The following is a 13,652-nucleotide window of genomic DNA, read 5'->3' as shown; positions in this document are numbered from 1 at the left end:
TCTGTAATTGTGTTGGTGGTTGACATTTATGTTGAGTGTATTACTGCACTGTTTTGGTGGAGAACTACTTGCTTGAGGTGCGCTGTTGAATTGCGTCCCTGTGGGAACACCTGCGTGCAAAAATGCTTCCGCAAAAAAGTAACACCGGCAAAGCGGCCACCCCCCGGCTCCGCCCCTGACTGTGGATGCTTGTTTACTCACAGCTGTTGAACTAATTTTGCAGCTAATCCACCGTGTTGTAGGTAGCGGAGTGTAATCAGAGCGGTAACGCTGAGCACTGGCTTCGTGCCTGTGGTGTACGTCATCATGCACTGATGTAATGTATATCGTTCAAATTTCTTTAAAAATCATATTACCGTTATTGAAACATTTTCTATCGCGACATATATCGATATTGAATTATTGTCCAGCACTAGTTAATATAGAAATAAATTATTACTTTATATGAGGTCCTGTGCTTTAAAATAACCTACCTGCCTCAATAACTTGAACTCTCTCCTTTTATCTCTGCAGTCAAGATGGTCTTCCAGTCATTTCTCTCAGCGACCAGAAGGACATCGCGCTCGAGGTGACAGTGTCCAACCAGAATGGAGACGATGCGTATGAAGCAGCTCTGACCGGATTGTTCCCCGATTCCCTCTCTTACGCTGCCTCTCGCACCAAGACGGCTGTAAGCCAACCACAAGCACTAACCACTTAAACTTTTGTCCTCTGTTTGTTCTCTTGTATTTAAGTGTGCATCTCTCTGTGCAGGATAAGCAGGTCATCTGCGTGGCCAATCAGAACGGTTCACAGGCAGACTGCGAGCTGGGGAATCCATTTAAAAGAGATTCAGAGGTAAATTGTGAATGTAAAATAAACATTCAGCAACACTGGTGCTATATATTTCTAACACTGTGTTCTTCCTGCTCTAGGTCGTATTTTACATTATTTTGAGCACTGGTGGGATTTCTTTGGAAACCACTGAAGTTGAAGTTACACTCACACTCCAAACGTAAGTAGTTTTGGTCTGAAAAAATTTTGACTTGTAAGACAACAGATCATTTGGCTTTAGCCATAAATTTAGTGCAATGGCTTAGCGGTTACAATACTAGACTGACCAAAAGGTCAAGAGTTTAGACCCTACCATCTTCAAGCAGCCATTGTGGCACCATTTAACAAACTACAAATTATAGCTGCTTAAATTGCATCATTTTTCTACTGTTAGTTGCATTTGGATAAAGGCATTTGCCAAATGCAATAATGTTATAGAAATGTCTATCGTCTATCTCACATCTTGAAATTGCTGGTTACTGCATGTATTTTTGAGTCCCCAGACTTAAATATTTTGTTGACCAGATTCGGAGCACAGGAAATGAAATAATGTTTGTTGTGTGTTTTGCAGGACAAGCGAGCAAGCAAAGCTTAAAGTGACAAAGAGGGCTAAAGTCATAGTTGAGCTGTTGCTGTCACTGTCTGGGTAGGTTCAAATATAATCATTCGCACAGTGGCCAGTACAGTGTTTTAAGGCTATTAGTGTTGTAACATCAGTTAATCTCATATTCTTTGCTTTGTTTTGGCTTTCATAACATTTAATCCTTAATTAATTTGTACCTATAATTATTTCAATAATCAGTCAACATAAAATATAATAAAATACAACAATGTTTAATTTATTATGTATTTATTTACAAAAAACACTTATAATAAAGCATTCTTCCGCGACCCGAGGTAGTCCGTTAACAGTGTGCCATGTTGCTAGGCACCCGTTTAATGATTAGGATTACTGTTTATATTAATCTGGACATTTCCATTTATAGTACATGACTTAAAATAGTGTTCAACCAAGTTTGTACTTTTTCTTTTCAGTGGCGTATTAATATGGAATGATGTGAGGTGGTCATAGGTGTGCGTATATTGGGGATTTTACAACGGCTTTGAACGCAGCTCAGCCAATCAGATTTTAGGACCGGAACTATCCGTTTTATAATGCCCATTTTAAAAGTGCACCCTGTCCAAAGTGTTGTGTGGCATTGTTTATGCAAGATTGGTCCCAGATTTAGAACTAGTATAAAGACATGGAGGATAATGACTAGTACTGTTATGTTTAAGATACCTGCTACATTTCTATTGATTAGATAAACGCTAATTTTTATGTCTTTCCTTCCCGACCCTTCATTAATCACTTCATCCTGATTGTGGTGGGTCTGAAGCTAATCCTGAAAACCCTGAGCACAAGGTAGTAATATGACATGGGCAGGGTGCCAGTCTATTGCAGGACATTTCACACCTAAATGTAATTTGAAATTGTCAGTTCACTTAATGGCATGGTTAGAAGGTGGAGACAACTTAATGAGGCAATCCACACAAAGGCTTATACCCAGGACCCTGCACCTTTGTAGCACCCACACTACATAAGTGGCCACCATGCTGCCTTTGTACTGATTATTATTATTTCATGATATGTCTGGATCTGTTGTTTGTTTGCTCTCAGGTTGGCTAAGCCAGCTCAGCTGGAATTCAGCGGAGAAGTGAAAGGAGAGAGTGCTATCAAATCAGAGAGTGAGATTGGCAGCCAGATTGACTATGAATTCAGGGTAAATATACTATCTTGACAAATTAACTTTTTATCTGTTTAATGAGATACAGTAATTATTCTGCTTTCATACTAAATTCTAATTATCTTCACAGATACCTATTAATTTCAGAATTATTAATGCCAGTGTTTCTTAGTCATGGTCAATGCCCTGTCCTGCACAGTTTGATACTTTCTTTTAATTCCAATACAATAGTGTTAACCTGACAGCCAATTAACAGCCTAACTAGGATACATTGCATGTGATTTAAATGGAAAAACTATTCAGTAAGCAGGACAGGTGTACTGGACCAGAATTAAGTAAACTGAAATTAATAGTGAGGGCAAATGTGTATTCAACCATATTTATGCACCTCCAGTGGGCATCCACTTTAAATTTACACACAGTGTCTTTTAAGTTTGTACCTTTATACTATGAATTTATAAGCATACAATTTGCACAATTTGTGTACGTTTTCTGTGAATTTTAGGTGATAAACTTGGGAAAGCCGCTGAAGTCATTTGGCACGGCTTTTTTAAACATTCAGTGGCCAAAGAACACAGCATCACAGAAGTGGCTGCTATACTTGACAAAGATCACCACCACCGGTGTGGACAATATTGGCTGCAACAGACCTGAAGAGGTCAATCCACGCCAGTACCAACTCGTGAGTAACAATTTTTTAATGTATGGTTGCACTAAGTAATATATTTTAAATGCAGTTTCATGAAATCAAAACCAAACCCTTTGTATACAACCAGCACCGGATTACTGGTACCCTTTATGCTCTTTATTTTGTACCAATCTTTATAAACATGTCTGTTTTTAATTATCTAACCCAGATCAGACATAGGATTTTGATTAGTCAATTTATTTAATAATAATTTTAAAAAAAAACACGTTATTTACTTATTTACGTTATTTATATTATTATTATTATTATTTTTTTTTTTTTTTTTTCAAATTCCTAAGCAATATCTGTGGTTTGCAGTGCATGGTGGCAGAATAGACTCCCTGTTTTGGGCATATTCATTTCTGAACGTATTGTTTATTAATTACTTATCCTAATAGGTTACTTGATATGGGCATTTTAGCCATGTACCTATTACTTTAAAGCCACTGTCTATATAAGTTAAAATAGTACAGACAACATTAAAATTAAAAAACCTAAAACCTCATTTGAATTTAAAACATATGGAAACATTTTTCAGTTACATTTTGAATCTTAAAAGCCAATAATAAAGAATAGATGTACTTTAAATAAGGATACGCTTTATTTCCTATCATCATTGTGCAATAAAGCTAATAAACCATGGTGCCATTAAGCCTTGAGCAGACTGTAATCTTCAATGCACTCCTAATAGGTTTCAGTTGTCATTTTTTGTGATCATATATTTTTTTTACTCTAAGGATGCTGAGTTAGCTTATTTATTTTTTGTTTATTTAATTGGTTGTGCATAGGATATTTGTGATCATTTTAGCTGTTATGCTTTATCATAATAAACATGATAGCAGATCTGCCTTGAAAGCCCTCATAGAGTTTCTAAGTAATTACTATGTAATATATAGAAATGACTGTATAACATATGTTGCCTAAATATTATTTGCTTCACTCATATCAGGAGTCGTCATCGGCCAGACCCAAGCGCGATGTTAATGATGAACAAAATCCCTCGGGGAGTGGAGGAATATTATCCCGCTTTCTGGACAGCAGAAAATCAACAGTCTTGGTAAAAAAAGAAAGAAAAACACCATGCAAATGTTAACATTTTTCTAGCTTTTTTGTTGTTATAGTTTTGTTCATATAAACCTGTTTGTTATGTGTGCAGTCGTGTGATGATGGAGCTTCGTGCATAACGTTTAAGTGTCCTCTTCAAGGGTTAGACAGTAATGCTGTCATTGCACTCAGAGCTCGTTTGTGGAACGGCACCTTTCTTGAGGTTGGATTTTTATCATACTTCTGCAATTATAAATTGTCTACATTAGTGGAGGATGCCCTTATAATCACACAACAGTTACACAGAGATGCTGTATATCTGAGTTTACCTTTTTCCCTAAGCACAGATTTTAATTGATTTGATTAGTTATGACCCAGTTGCATTTCATTTAGGCTGGCAGTGTAGTTCAGACTTCATATACATGTATTAGGTTGTCTGCCCAAAGGTTGTTAACTGTCACCCAAATGAATACCACCTTTTTTTTCCTAGAAACCAGAGAATGTTTCCCACACCATACGACAATCTACACAGGCAGATCCAAAACTGAAACGAGAGACACAGCAGAAATCACATCCGCAAACTACCAACACAGCATACAATTACCAAGCTACAGTTCCATATTCTCCACAGAAGGCTATGCTCTATTATTAGCCCTAGAATATATCCAAACAAGCAACCTTAAAAAATTCCTTATTTTTACAGACTCAAAATCATGCCTAAAAGCCTTGGAACACATTGACACAGACCACTTCATTATTTCCGAAATACTGAGAAAAGATAAAGAATTACAAGAACAGGAATATAATGTAGTCTACTGCTGGATCCCAAGCCATATTGGAATCCCAGAAAACGAACTAGCAGATCTGATCGCCAGAACATCCACTGCAGACACGATCACCACACGACCCATTCCCCCCAGAGACGCCTTTCCAAATATCTTCACATTCTTTAAAAACAGAATGAATGGAACAGTAAACCACAAAACGAAATAGAGCCAAAAGTAGGACAAACCTATACTAGAATGGACAGCCGACTAAACCAAACCATCCTCACAAGATGCCGAATCGGACACTCTAAGCTAACGCACAAGCATCTCCTCACCAGGGAAGATGCTCCAACCTGCCATCGATGTAAAGAGAGACTAACAATCAAACACATACTGATAGACTGCAAAACACTAAACTCAGAAAGACTGACATACAGTGTATCACAAAAGTGAGTACACCCCTCACATTTCTGCAGATATTTAAGTATATCTTTTCATGGGACAACACTGACAAAATGACACTTTGACACAATGAAAAGTAGTCTGTGTGCAGCTTATATAACAGTGTAAATTTATTCTTCCCTCAAAATAACTCAATATACAGCCATTAATGTCTAAACCACCGGCAACAAAAGTGAGTACACCCCTTAGTGAAAGTTCCTGAAGTGTCAATATTTTGTGTGGCCACCATTATTTCCCAGAACTGCCTTAACTCTCCTGGGCATGGAGTTTACCAGAGCTTCACAGGTTGCCACTGGAATGCTTTTCCACTCCTCCATGACGACATCACGGAGCTGGCGGATATTCGAGACTTTGCGCTCCTCCACCTTCCGCTTGAGGATGCCCCAAAGATGTTCTATTGGGTTTAGGTCTGGAGACATGCTTGGCCAGTCCATCACCTTTACCCTCAGCCTCTTCAATAAAGCAGTGGTCATCTTAGAGGTGTGTTTGGGGTCATTATCATGCTGGAACACTGCCCTGCGACCCAGTTTCCGGAGGGAGGGGATCATGCTCTTCTTCAGTATTTCACAGTACATATTGGAGTTCATGTGTCCCTCAATGAAATGTAACTCCCCAACACCTGCTGCACTCATGCAGCCCCAGACCATGGCATTCCCACCACCATGCTTGACTGTAGGCATGACACACTTATCTTTGTACTTCTCACCTGATTGCCGCCACACATGCTTGAGACCATCTGAACCAAACAAATTAATCTTGGTCTCATCAGACCATAGGACATGGTTCCAGTAATCCATGTCCTTTGTTGACATGTCTTCAGCAAACTGTTTGCGGGCTTTCTTGTGTAAAGACTTCAGAAGAGGCTTCCTTCTGGGGTGACAGCCATGCAGACCAATTTGATGTAGTGTGCAGTGTATGGTCTGAGCACTGACAGGCTGACCCCCCACCTTTTCAATCTCTGCAGCAATGCTGACAGCACTCCTGCGCCTATGTTTCAAAGACAGCAGTTGGATGTGACGCTGAGCACGTGCACTCAGCTTCTTTGGACGACCAACGCGAGGTCTGTTCTGAGTGGACCCTGCTCTTTTAAAACGCTGGATGATCTTGGCCACTGTGCTGCAGCTCAGTTTCAGGGTGTTGGCAATCTTCTTGTAGCCTTGGCCATCTTCATGTAGCGCAACAATTCGTCTTTTAAGATCCTCAGAGAGTTCTTTGCCATGAGGTGCCATGTTGGAACTTTCAGTGACCAGTATGAGAGAGTGTGAGAGCTGTACTACTAAACTGAACACACCTGCTCCCTATGCACACCTGAGACCTAGTAACACTAACAAATCACATGACATTTTGGAGGGAAAATGACAAGCAGTGCTCAATTTGGACATTTAGGGGTGTAGTCTCTTAGGGGTGTACTCACTTTTGTTGCCGGTGGTTTAGACATTAATGGCTGTATATTGAGTTATTTTGAGGGAAGAATAAATTTACACTCTTATATAAGCTGCACACAGACTACTTTTCATTGTGTCAAAGTGTCATTTTGTCAGTGTTGTCCCATGAAAAGATATACTTAAATATCTGCAGAAATGTGAGGGGTGTACTCACTTTTGTGATACACTGTATTTAAGACTGACTGATTTAAACATATTTAAATCTAAAACATCTTTTATAATTCGTTTTAAATTAAACAAAGTGAAGAAGCAACTTGAGTATTGCCGTATAAATGACCCCAGTGTGTCGGTACGGTGCTAAAACGAATCAAATAAAAATAAATAAAACATAGGAACAACTGAACAATTTATGCCCATTTAACTGTAAAACGGCGAATCAACCAAATTATGTATTAGAATTTTGAAATGCAGGCAGGATTTAGACTGTTTTTGAAAGTATATTATGACATAGTTAATTGTATTGTTTTTATATGTTTGTGTTGCTGTTCCATGCAGGATTTTAACCAAATGAATTACGTTGACATCCTGGTGAAAGCATCGCTCAGTCTGGACGCTACCGCTAAAAATGTAGTGCTGCCAAATAAAGACGCACAGGTCAGTTACAACCACTTATCTACTTAGCCTATGTGTATATATGTGGAGACATACGTAATTGCATCATTTATCGGGAATCCTCTCTGCCACTCCCACCCTTGTCTGTATAGACGTGCTAAGCTGAGAGTCAAACTTGCGAGTGTGAGTTGTCAGCTCTGATGTGCTAGCGTGTTTTTTTACACTATGCTCATTTATTTTAATTGTACCTGGTTAACCTTAGCCAGGTTACAGTTTATTCACTTGATGGATAAATACTTTTTTAAAACTATTAATAGTTTAGACTATTGTTTGTTACATGATTATTATTTATGACACATTATGGGTGTGTTTGTGTATTAGGTACGAGTGACCGTGTTTCCAGTACGCAAGGCAGCACAGATTGGAGGTTTAGCTTGGTGGATCATACTGGTAGCAATATTACTGGGGCTGCTGCTGCTGGCATTACTTGCATTCCTGCTCTGGAAGGTAAGACATGACAACAGAAACAAGCTATTTTATCCTCATCAGAAAATGCTAATTTTCATTGTAATATACATACTACATGGCTGAAAGTATGTGGACACCCCTATTTAAAGATATTTTAGCCATAACTCACCAGCTGGTGGTGGGCTAGCATAATAGACCACTGTGCTACCCGAGCACCCTAGTTTAGTCTATTGATATAAAGTCTTAATGCTACATTGTCTTCTAGTGAAATTGAGTGCTTTGAGCCAACAGTTTAGGGACAACCCTTCTGTTTCAACATGACAGTTCCCAGTGCACAAGATAAGGCCCCTAAAATGGTTTGCTGAGGTGTGGGAACGCTTAATTAGCCAACACTTCCTATTTGCCCCAAATTAGTGGCTGAATGGTATTTAATTTTTGCAGCCATAACACAAAAAGTAAATGTTGTTAGTGCACCAATTTTACATGGAAGCTTAGGGTTTAAAAATAAGATTTATAAGAAGTGGATGTGGTGTACAGATACATTCTGCCGTGTGGTATATAAGAACATAAAAAATGCACAAAACACACAACAGTTTTTCATATGGCTGTTTGTTCGCAACCAACCTACTTTACTTTCCTTAGTGTGGTTTCTTCGGCAAAAGCGACCCCAAAAATGAACCTGAGAAAGAGAGACTGACTGCAGATGCATAGAGGGAGAGACAGAATCTCTCTGGGTAACACATGTCTACAGATTGGCATGGGGAGTGGGTTTAGGCCATGCTAACTCACTGCATTTTGCTGGATGTGGTGTGTCGGTGGCTCTCATCACTGCTTCCCTCGCAAAGTGATGAGCCTGGCGCTAATTCTAATGCTAATACGGTGCAGGTCTTTCAAGTCTGGTGTTGCTGCTGGTGTTAAAGGGGTTACATACGTGGTGTATACTATTCCCTCATGAACTGCTTCTTGTATACTGTAAATCTTAATGACTGTATAATCATCTACTTAAATGTTTGTGTCAAAAACATCACATGCTGCCCTACTTGTTTTGAGAAAAAAGTATTACAAGCAAAATGCCATTTTCACTGCATTATGTATGATGTCAGTAATTGACACTACCTACATGTGTAAAAGACCAACGTTTCACCTCCACCAAGTAATGTAAATGTGCAGCTATAACTTTCCTAGTATAGGAGAAATTTAGATAATGCATAATTTATAGAATGTACACTGTTTAAGCCAGATAAATACACATTATCAGCAACAAGTATGTACTTAAAAATTAAGGCTCACTTATGACCATTTAACTTAAAATATTTTTTTTTGTTTTCCTTCATCAGTTGCTTGATCAATTGCTTAAAACAATTAATTCTATGGGTTTCAACAGACTTAGGTGAAATAAATGCAGATTAAAGGATTTGAATGTTTCACATTAACAAGGTAATATACACTGCCTGGCCAAAAAAAAGGTCACCACCTGGATTAAACTAAGCAAATAGGTAAGAGCCTCCCATTGGATAATTTTTGCATTGGTAATTCTGTTTCAGCTGGCAACAAGTTATTTAACCCTAACTGATGCAGTGAGTAGCTTCTCATTTGTTAAACAACCATGTGGAAAGACACATCCTGTGGTTGTGGAAAAGATGTTCATCTGTTTCAGAAAGGTCAAATTATTGGCATGCATCAAGCAGAGAAAACATCTAAGGAGAAGCTGAAACTACTAAAATCGGGTTAAGAACTGTCCAACGCATTATTAAAAAGTGGAAGGACAGTGGGGAAACATCATCTTCAAGGAAGGAATGTGGTCGGAAAAAAATCTTGAATGATCGATCACTTAAATGTTTGGTGAAATCAAATGGTAGAACTCAATAGGGAAATGTTTAATAGTGAAAGTAAGAGCATTTCCACACGCACAATGCGAATGGAACTCAAGGGATTGGGACTAAACAGCTGTGTAGCCTTAAGAAAACCACTTGTCAGTGAGGCTAACCGGCAAAAACGGCTTCAATTTGCTAGGGAGAATAAAGATTGGACTCTGTAGCAATGGAAGAAGGTCATGTGGTCTGATGAGTCCAGATTTACCCTGTTCCAGAGTGATGGGCGCATCAGGGTAAGAAGAGAGATGTCTGAAGTGATGCACCCATCATGCCTAGTGCCTACCGTACAAGCCTGTGGGGGCAGTGCTATGATCTGGGGTTGCTGCAGTTGGTCAGGTCTAGGTTCAGCAACGTTATGTGCCCAAAGAATGAGGTCAGCTGACTACCTGAATATACTGATGGACCAGGTTATTCCATCAATGGATTTTTTCTTCCCTGATGGCACGGGCATATTCCAAGATGACAATGCCAGGATTCATCGGGCTCAAATTGTGAAAGAGTGGTTCAGGGAGAATGAGACATCATTTTCACACATGGATTGGCCACCACAGAGTCCAGACCTGAACCCCATTAAGAATCTTTGGGATGTGCTGCAGAGGACTTTGCGCAGTGGTCCAAATCTCCCATCATCAATACAAGATCTTGGGGAAAAATTAATGCAACTCTGGACAGAAATAAATGTTGTGACGTTGCAGAAGCTTGTGGAAACGATGCCACAGCGAATGCGTGCCGTAATCAAAGCTAAAGGCGGTCCAACCAAATATTACAGTGTGTGACCTTTTTTTTGGCCAGGCAGTGTATTAAAAGGTCAGTGTAAGCCAAATCACATTATTAAGGAAGAAAATTAAAATAGAACGTGTAATGTTGCAGTGGAAATTCAGTGCAAAATTGTAATTGTAAAAGTGCTATTTTAAATAACGGTCCAGGTTACATTAAATGCGTCTTCTGTAGAAGTACATTTGAAGCATGACTAAACAGACTTGTTTGGTAAAATGCATCAAAGGTGCAGACATGTTTTGTTTTTGACACATTATAGCCATGCAAAGCCTGACTGCAGTGCTTTTTGTTTTGCCTAAAATTTCTTGAAACTTTAATCTATCCTGCTTTCTGTGCATGTTAATTTCATCAATTTCCTTTTTTGTCTCTTAAACAAAATTGTTGCTGCGTATTTGACGTATTAATAATGCATTCATTGTGTCCTTGTTTTAAAGACAATAATAATAATACTAATACTTATCTATGTCTCCAGTGTGGATTTTTCAAACGTTCCAAATATGATGACCAAGTTCCAAGTTACAATGCTGTGCGGATAAAAAGAGAAGAGCGAGCACATCCACCCGGAAAACAGCCGACCTCTGGGGAGAAGAAACAGTGGATGACCAACTGGAACACAAATGAGAGCTACTCATAGCCCTAAGCTACAACTTTTGCTAGTGCACATTAGCAAATTGCTTTCAACCAGCAAACCAAAGACATCTTTTTTACTTCAAGACGTTAAGCCTTCAAGTTGAACTTCTGATTGTAAATATTACAATGTTACAAAAACATTTTTCAGATAACACATAATTAGCTGCAGTGTGAGATGTATTCCCCCTTTAATTAAAAATATAAAAATGCACTGATATGTCAGTATATTTAAATTTTTTAAATACCTAGTAGTTCTTCAATGAAGCATTACTTAATGTTTGGATGCAAAGGCAGAATAAACTACGATTAATGTAACACTAAAACACTAATTGCGTCAAGCTTGTTTCAGTAAGTGTTTCACTAATAGAAATGTCAGATGATTGTAATTTTTAAGTTTGGCATATTGGTTTTGTTACATGGTACTCAAACACTTTTTTGTAATATATACAATATATACAAACATACAATAATAAGCATAAAGATGCTTAAATGTTAAAAAATTATTGAGGTGAAAAATATAAATTTTACTACAAGTATACGGTTAAAAACTAAATATTAAAAGCTACATATTAATAATCAAATTAATAAATAATATAATAAATAAATAATAACTGTACCTGGATAAATGATAAAAGGTGCTCATATGGGTCAGGGAGATTTGACACAATGTGCAGTGAACATGGTAAAAAAAAAATATTTTTTACTAAATACAAATAGGTTTTTTTTTTTTCTCCAAACATAATAATATATAATGTATAAAGTTATTATATAATACATAGTATATAAAGTTTATAACATATAATTTATTTGGCTATATGCACTGGAAGTAAATTAAATAAAAAACAAAAGTGTTTGAATACTCATAGAACGTCATCCTATTTACCCCTTCAGATACTGTTAGCATGCATACTTCACACACCTACGGGCCACTCGGGTCAAATCATGTCCATGTTAGAGCTGAACAGTGGGGATCTATTTAACTGCCTCTATTTCAGAACTTTCTCTGATCCTACAGTAGCTAAATCTAGAACTGCTCGCTTAAAAAAAAAAAAAAGCACTACCATTTCCTGAATGCATGTTCACGCTTAGAAATAAGAATAAATGCATTCTAGCAAGAACACCGGGGTGATAATGTTTCTATTATGATTATGATTGACAAAATAGGAACTTATCAATTATCCAACTTTGGTTTTTAGTTCAGTTGTGTTTGCCAATTAGTAGAGATTTGACTTTATTATTTACACAGCATTATAGATGGCATAGTAATGCTGCTTCTGTCTCAAATTCGAACTGTAATTGTTAATTAAAAGTTCATGAAGTATTGCAATCACTGTTAAGTCCACAAGTTCTCATCATGGATCACTAAACACAGTCCAGTACTATTGTGTACAATATCTAGCTTTGTAAAAAACATACAGACAGTAAGTGTTTTAATAAAGCTGGCTTGTATTGTAGTATAGCATATAGGTTTAATAAAAAATCATATTATATGATTTCTGGTAACTGTTCAGTTCTAGTCTAGAAACAATCTATGGGAAATGTTTGCTGTATTTTACAGTTTCATAAGCACATAGAAGTGTAGAAGTGTATTTACTTAATAACAGTTTTGAAATGTCTATTTATTCTTGTTGTATTTTTTTTGTTACAAGCAGGCCAAAGTTCCTTTATGCTTCTTAATGACTCTTAAGCGTCTCAATGCAAGAATTCTTTTTTGACTTTTCAAAAACTTTTTTGTATTATTTGGATGAATGTAAATATATGTCTTAACTCTACATGATTGTTTTGTGAGATAGGGCTTTTGTTATTTTTATTATTAATTGTAATAATGGGTACCGATTGCAGTTTCTCATTACATTTTACACTGGTCATAATTTCTGGGTTCTACTGTAAAATAACAAGAATTTATTAATGCATTCAAACACCACTTTATAATGAACAGCCTTGCATATAACTTGGTTAAGTGTTTTTGTTACATGACTGACTATATTGGGGGGTTTAGCCATATTAAACCACAACTGACTGCTGAGAAAATATTGTTACAAGATGTAATGTGAGGTTATTATTATAAAAAAAAAAAAAACTGCTGATGGATGAATTTAATCTTACATTTCAGTTGAAATAATTCCTATTTTTGTGTCATTTAGCCAACAAACAAAACGGATTCTAAAAAATAAACAAAAATGAAATTATTGATGTACAGTTTTTTCTTCTTCCAAATTGTGTTGTGTTATAATGTATTTAATATATACACACACAGTGGGGTAAAACATGTATTTAGCCACTTCTATTATTCTTATTTAATTTAATTCCTATATAAAGTGGATGTATAAGTATGCGCACACAAAAAAAAGTTTGTAAGGAGGATGTCAATGAACAAACAAAAAAGATACAGAACCACCCTAAAC

General features: G+C 37.1%; 1 protein-coding gene across 2 annotated transcripts in view; it reads left to right on the top strand.

Annotated features, from left to right (window-relative positions):
* itga6b (integrin, alpha 6b) overlaps positions 1-13,404 on the top strand; it is a 60,342-nt gene extending 46,938 nt beyond the window's left edge. The window contains exons 15-26 of one of the 2 annotated variants that reach the window (XM_063009303.1): positions 514-670; positions 754-837; positions 915-994; positions 1,385-1,459; positions 2,474-2,576; positions 3,046-3,222; positions 4,178-4,285; positions 4,385-4,495; positions 7,442-7,540; positions 7,880-8,005; positions 8,609-8,700; positions 11,090-13,404. In XM_063009303.1, the coding sequence (XP_062865373.1) occupies positions 514-670; positions 754-837; positions 915-994; positions 1,385-1,459; positions 2,474-2,576; positions 3,046-3,222; positions 4,178-4,285; positions 4,385-4,495; positions 7,442-7,540; positions 7,880-8,005; positions 8,609-8,677 (1,189 nt within the window). In that variant the 3' untranslated portion in view covers positions 8,678-8,700; positions 11,090-13,404. The remainder of the gene's footprint in view (positions 1-513; positions 671-753; positions 838-914; positions 995-1,384; positions 1,460-2,473; positions 2,577-3,045; positions 3,223-4,177; positions 4,286-4,384; positions 4,496-7,441; positions 7,541-7,879; positions 8,006-8,608; positions 8,701-11,089) is intronic. The other variant, XM_063009304.1, reaches the window with a different exon arrangement.
* Positions 13,405-13,652: the final 248 nt, after the last annotated feature.

Source organism: Trichomycterus rosablanca, chromosome 15, assembly GCF_030014385.1.
Source record: "Trichomycterus rosablanca isolate fTriRos1 chromosome 15, fTriRos1.hap1, whole genome shotgun sequence".
In the NCBI taxonomy this organism is placed as follows: domain Eukaryota; kingdom Metazoa; phylum Chordata; class Actinopteri; order Siluriformes; family Trichomycteridae; genus Trichomycterus; species Trichomycterus rosablanca.
Note: the sequence above shows the minus strand (reverse complement) of the source record. Positions and strands in the feature narration are given on the sequence as shown.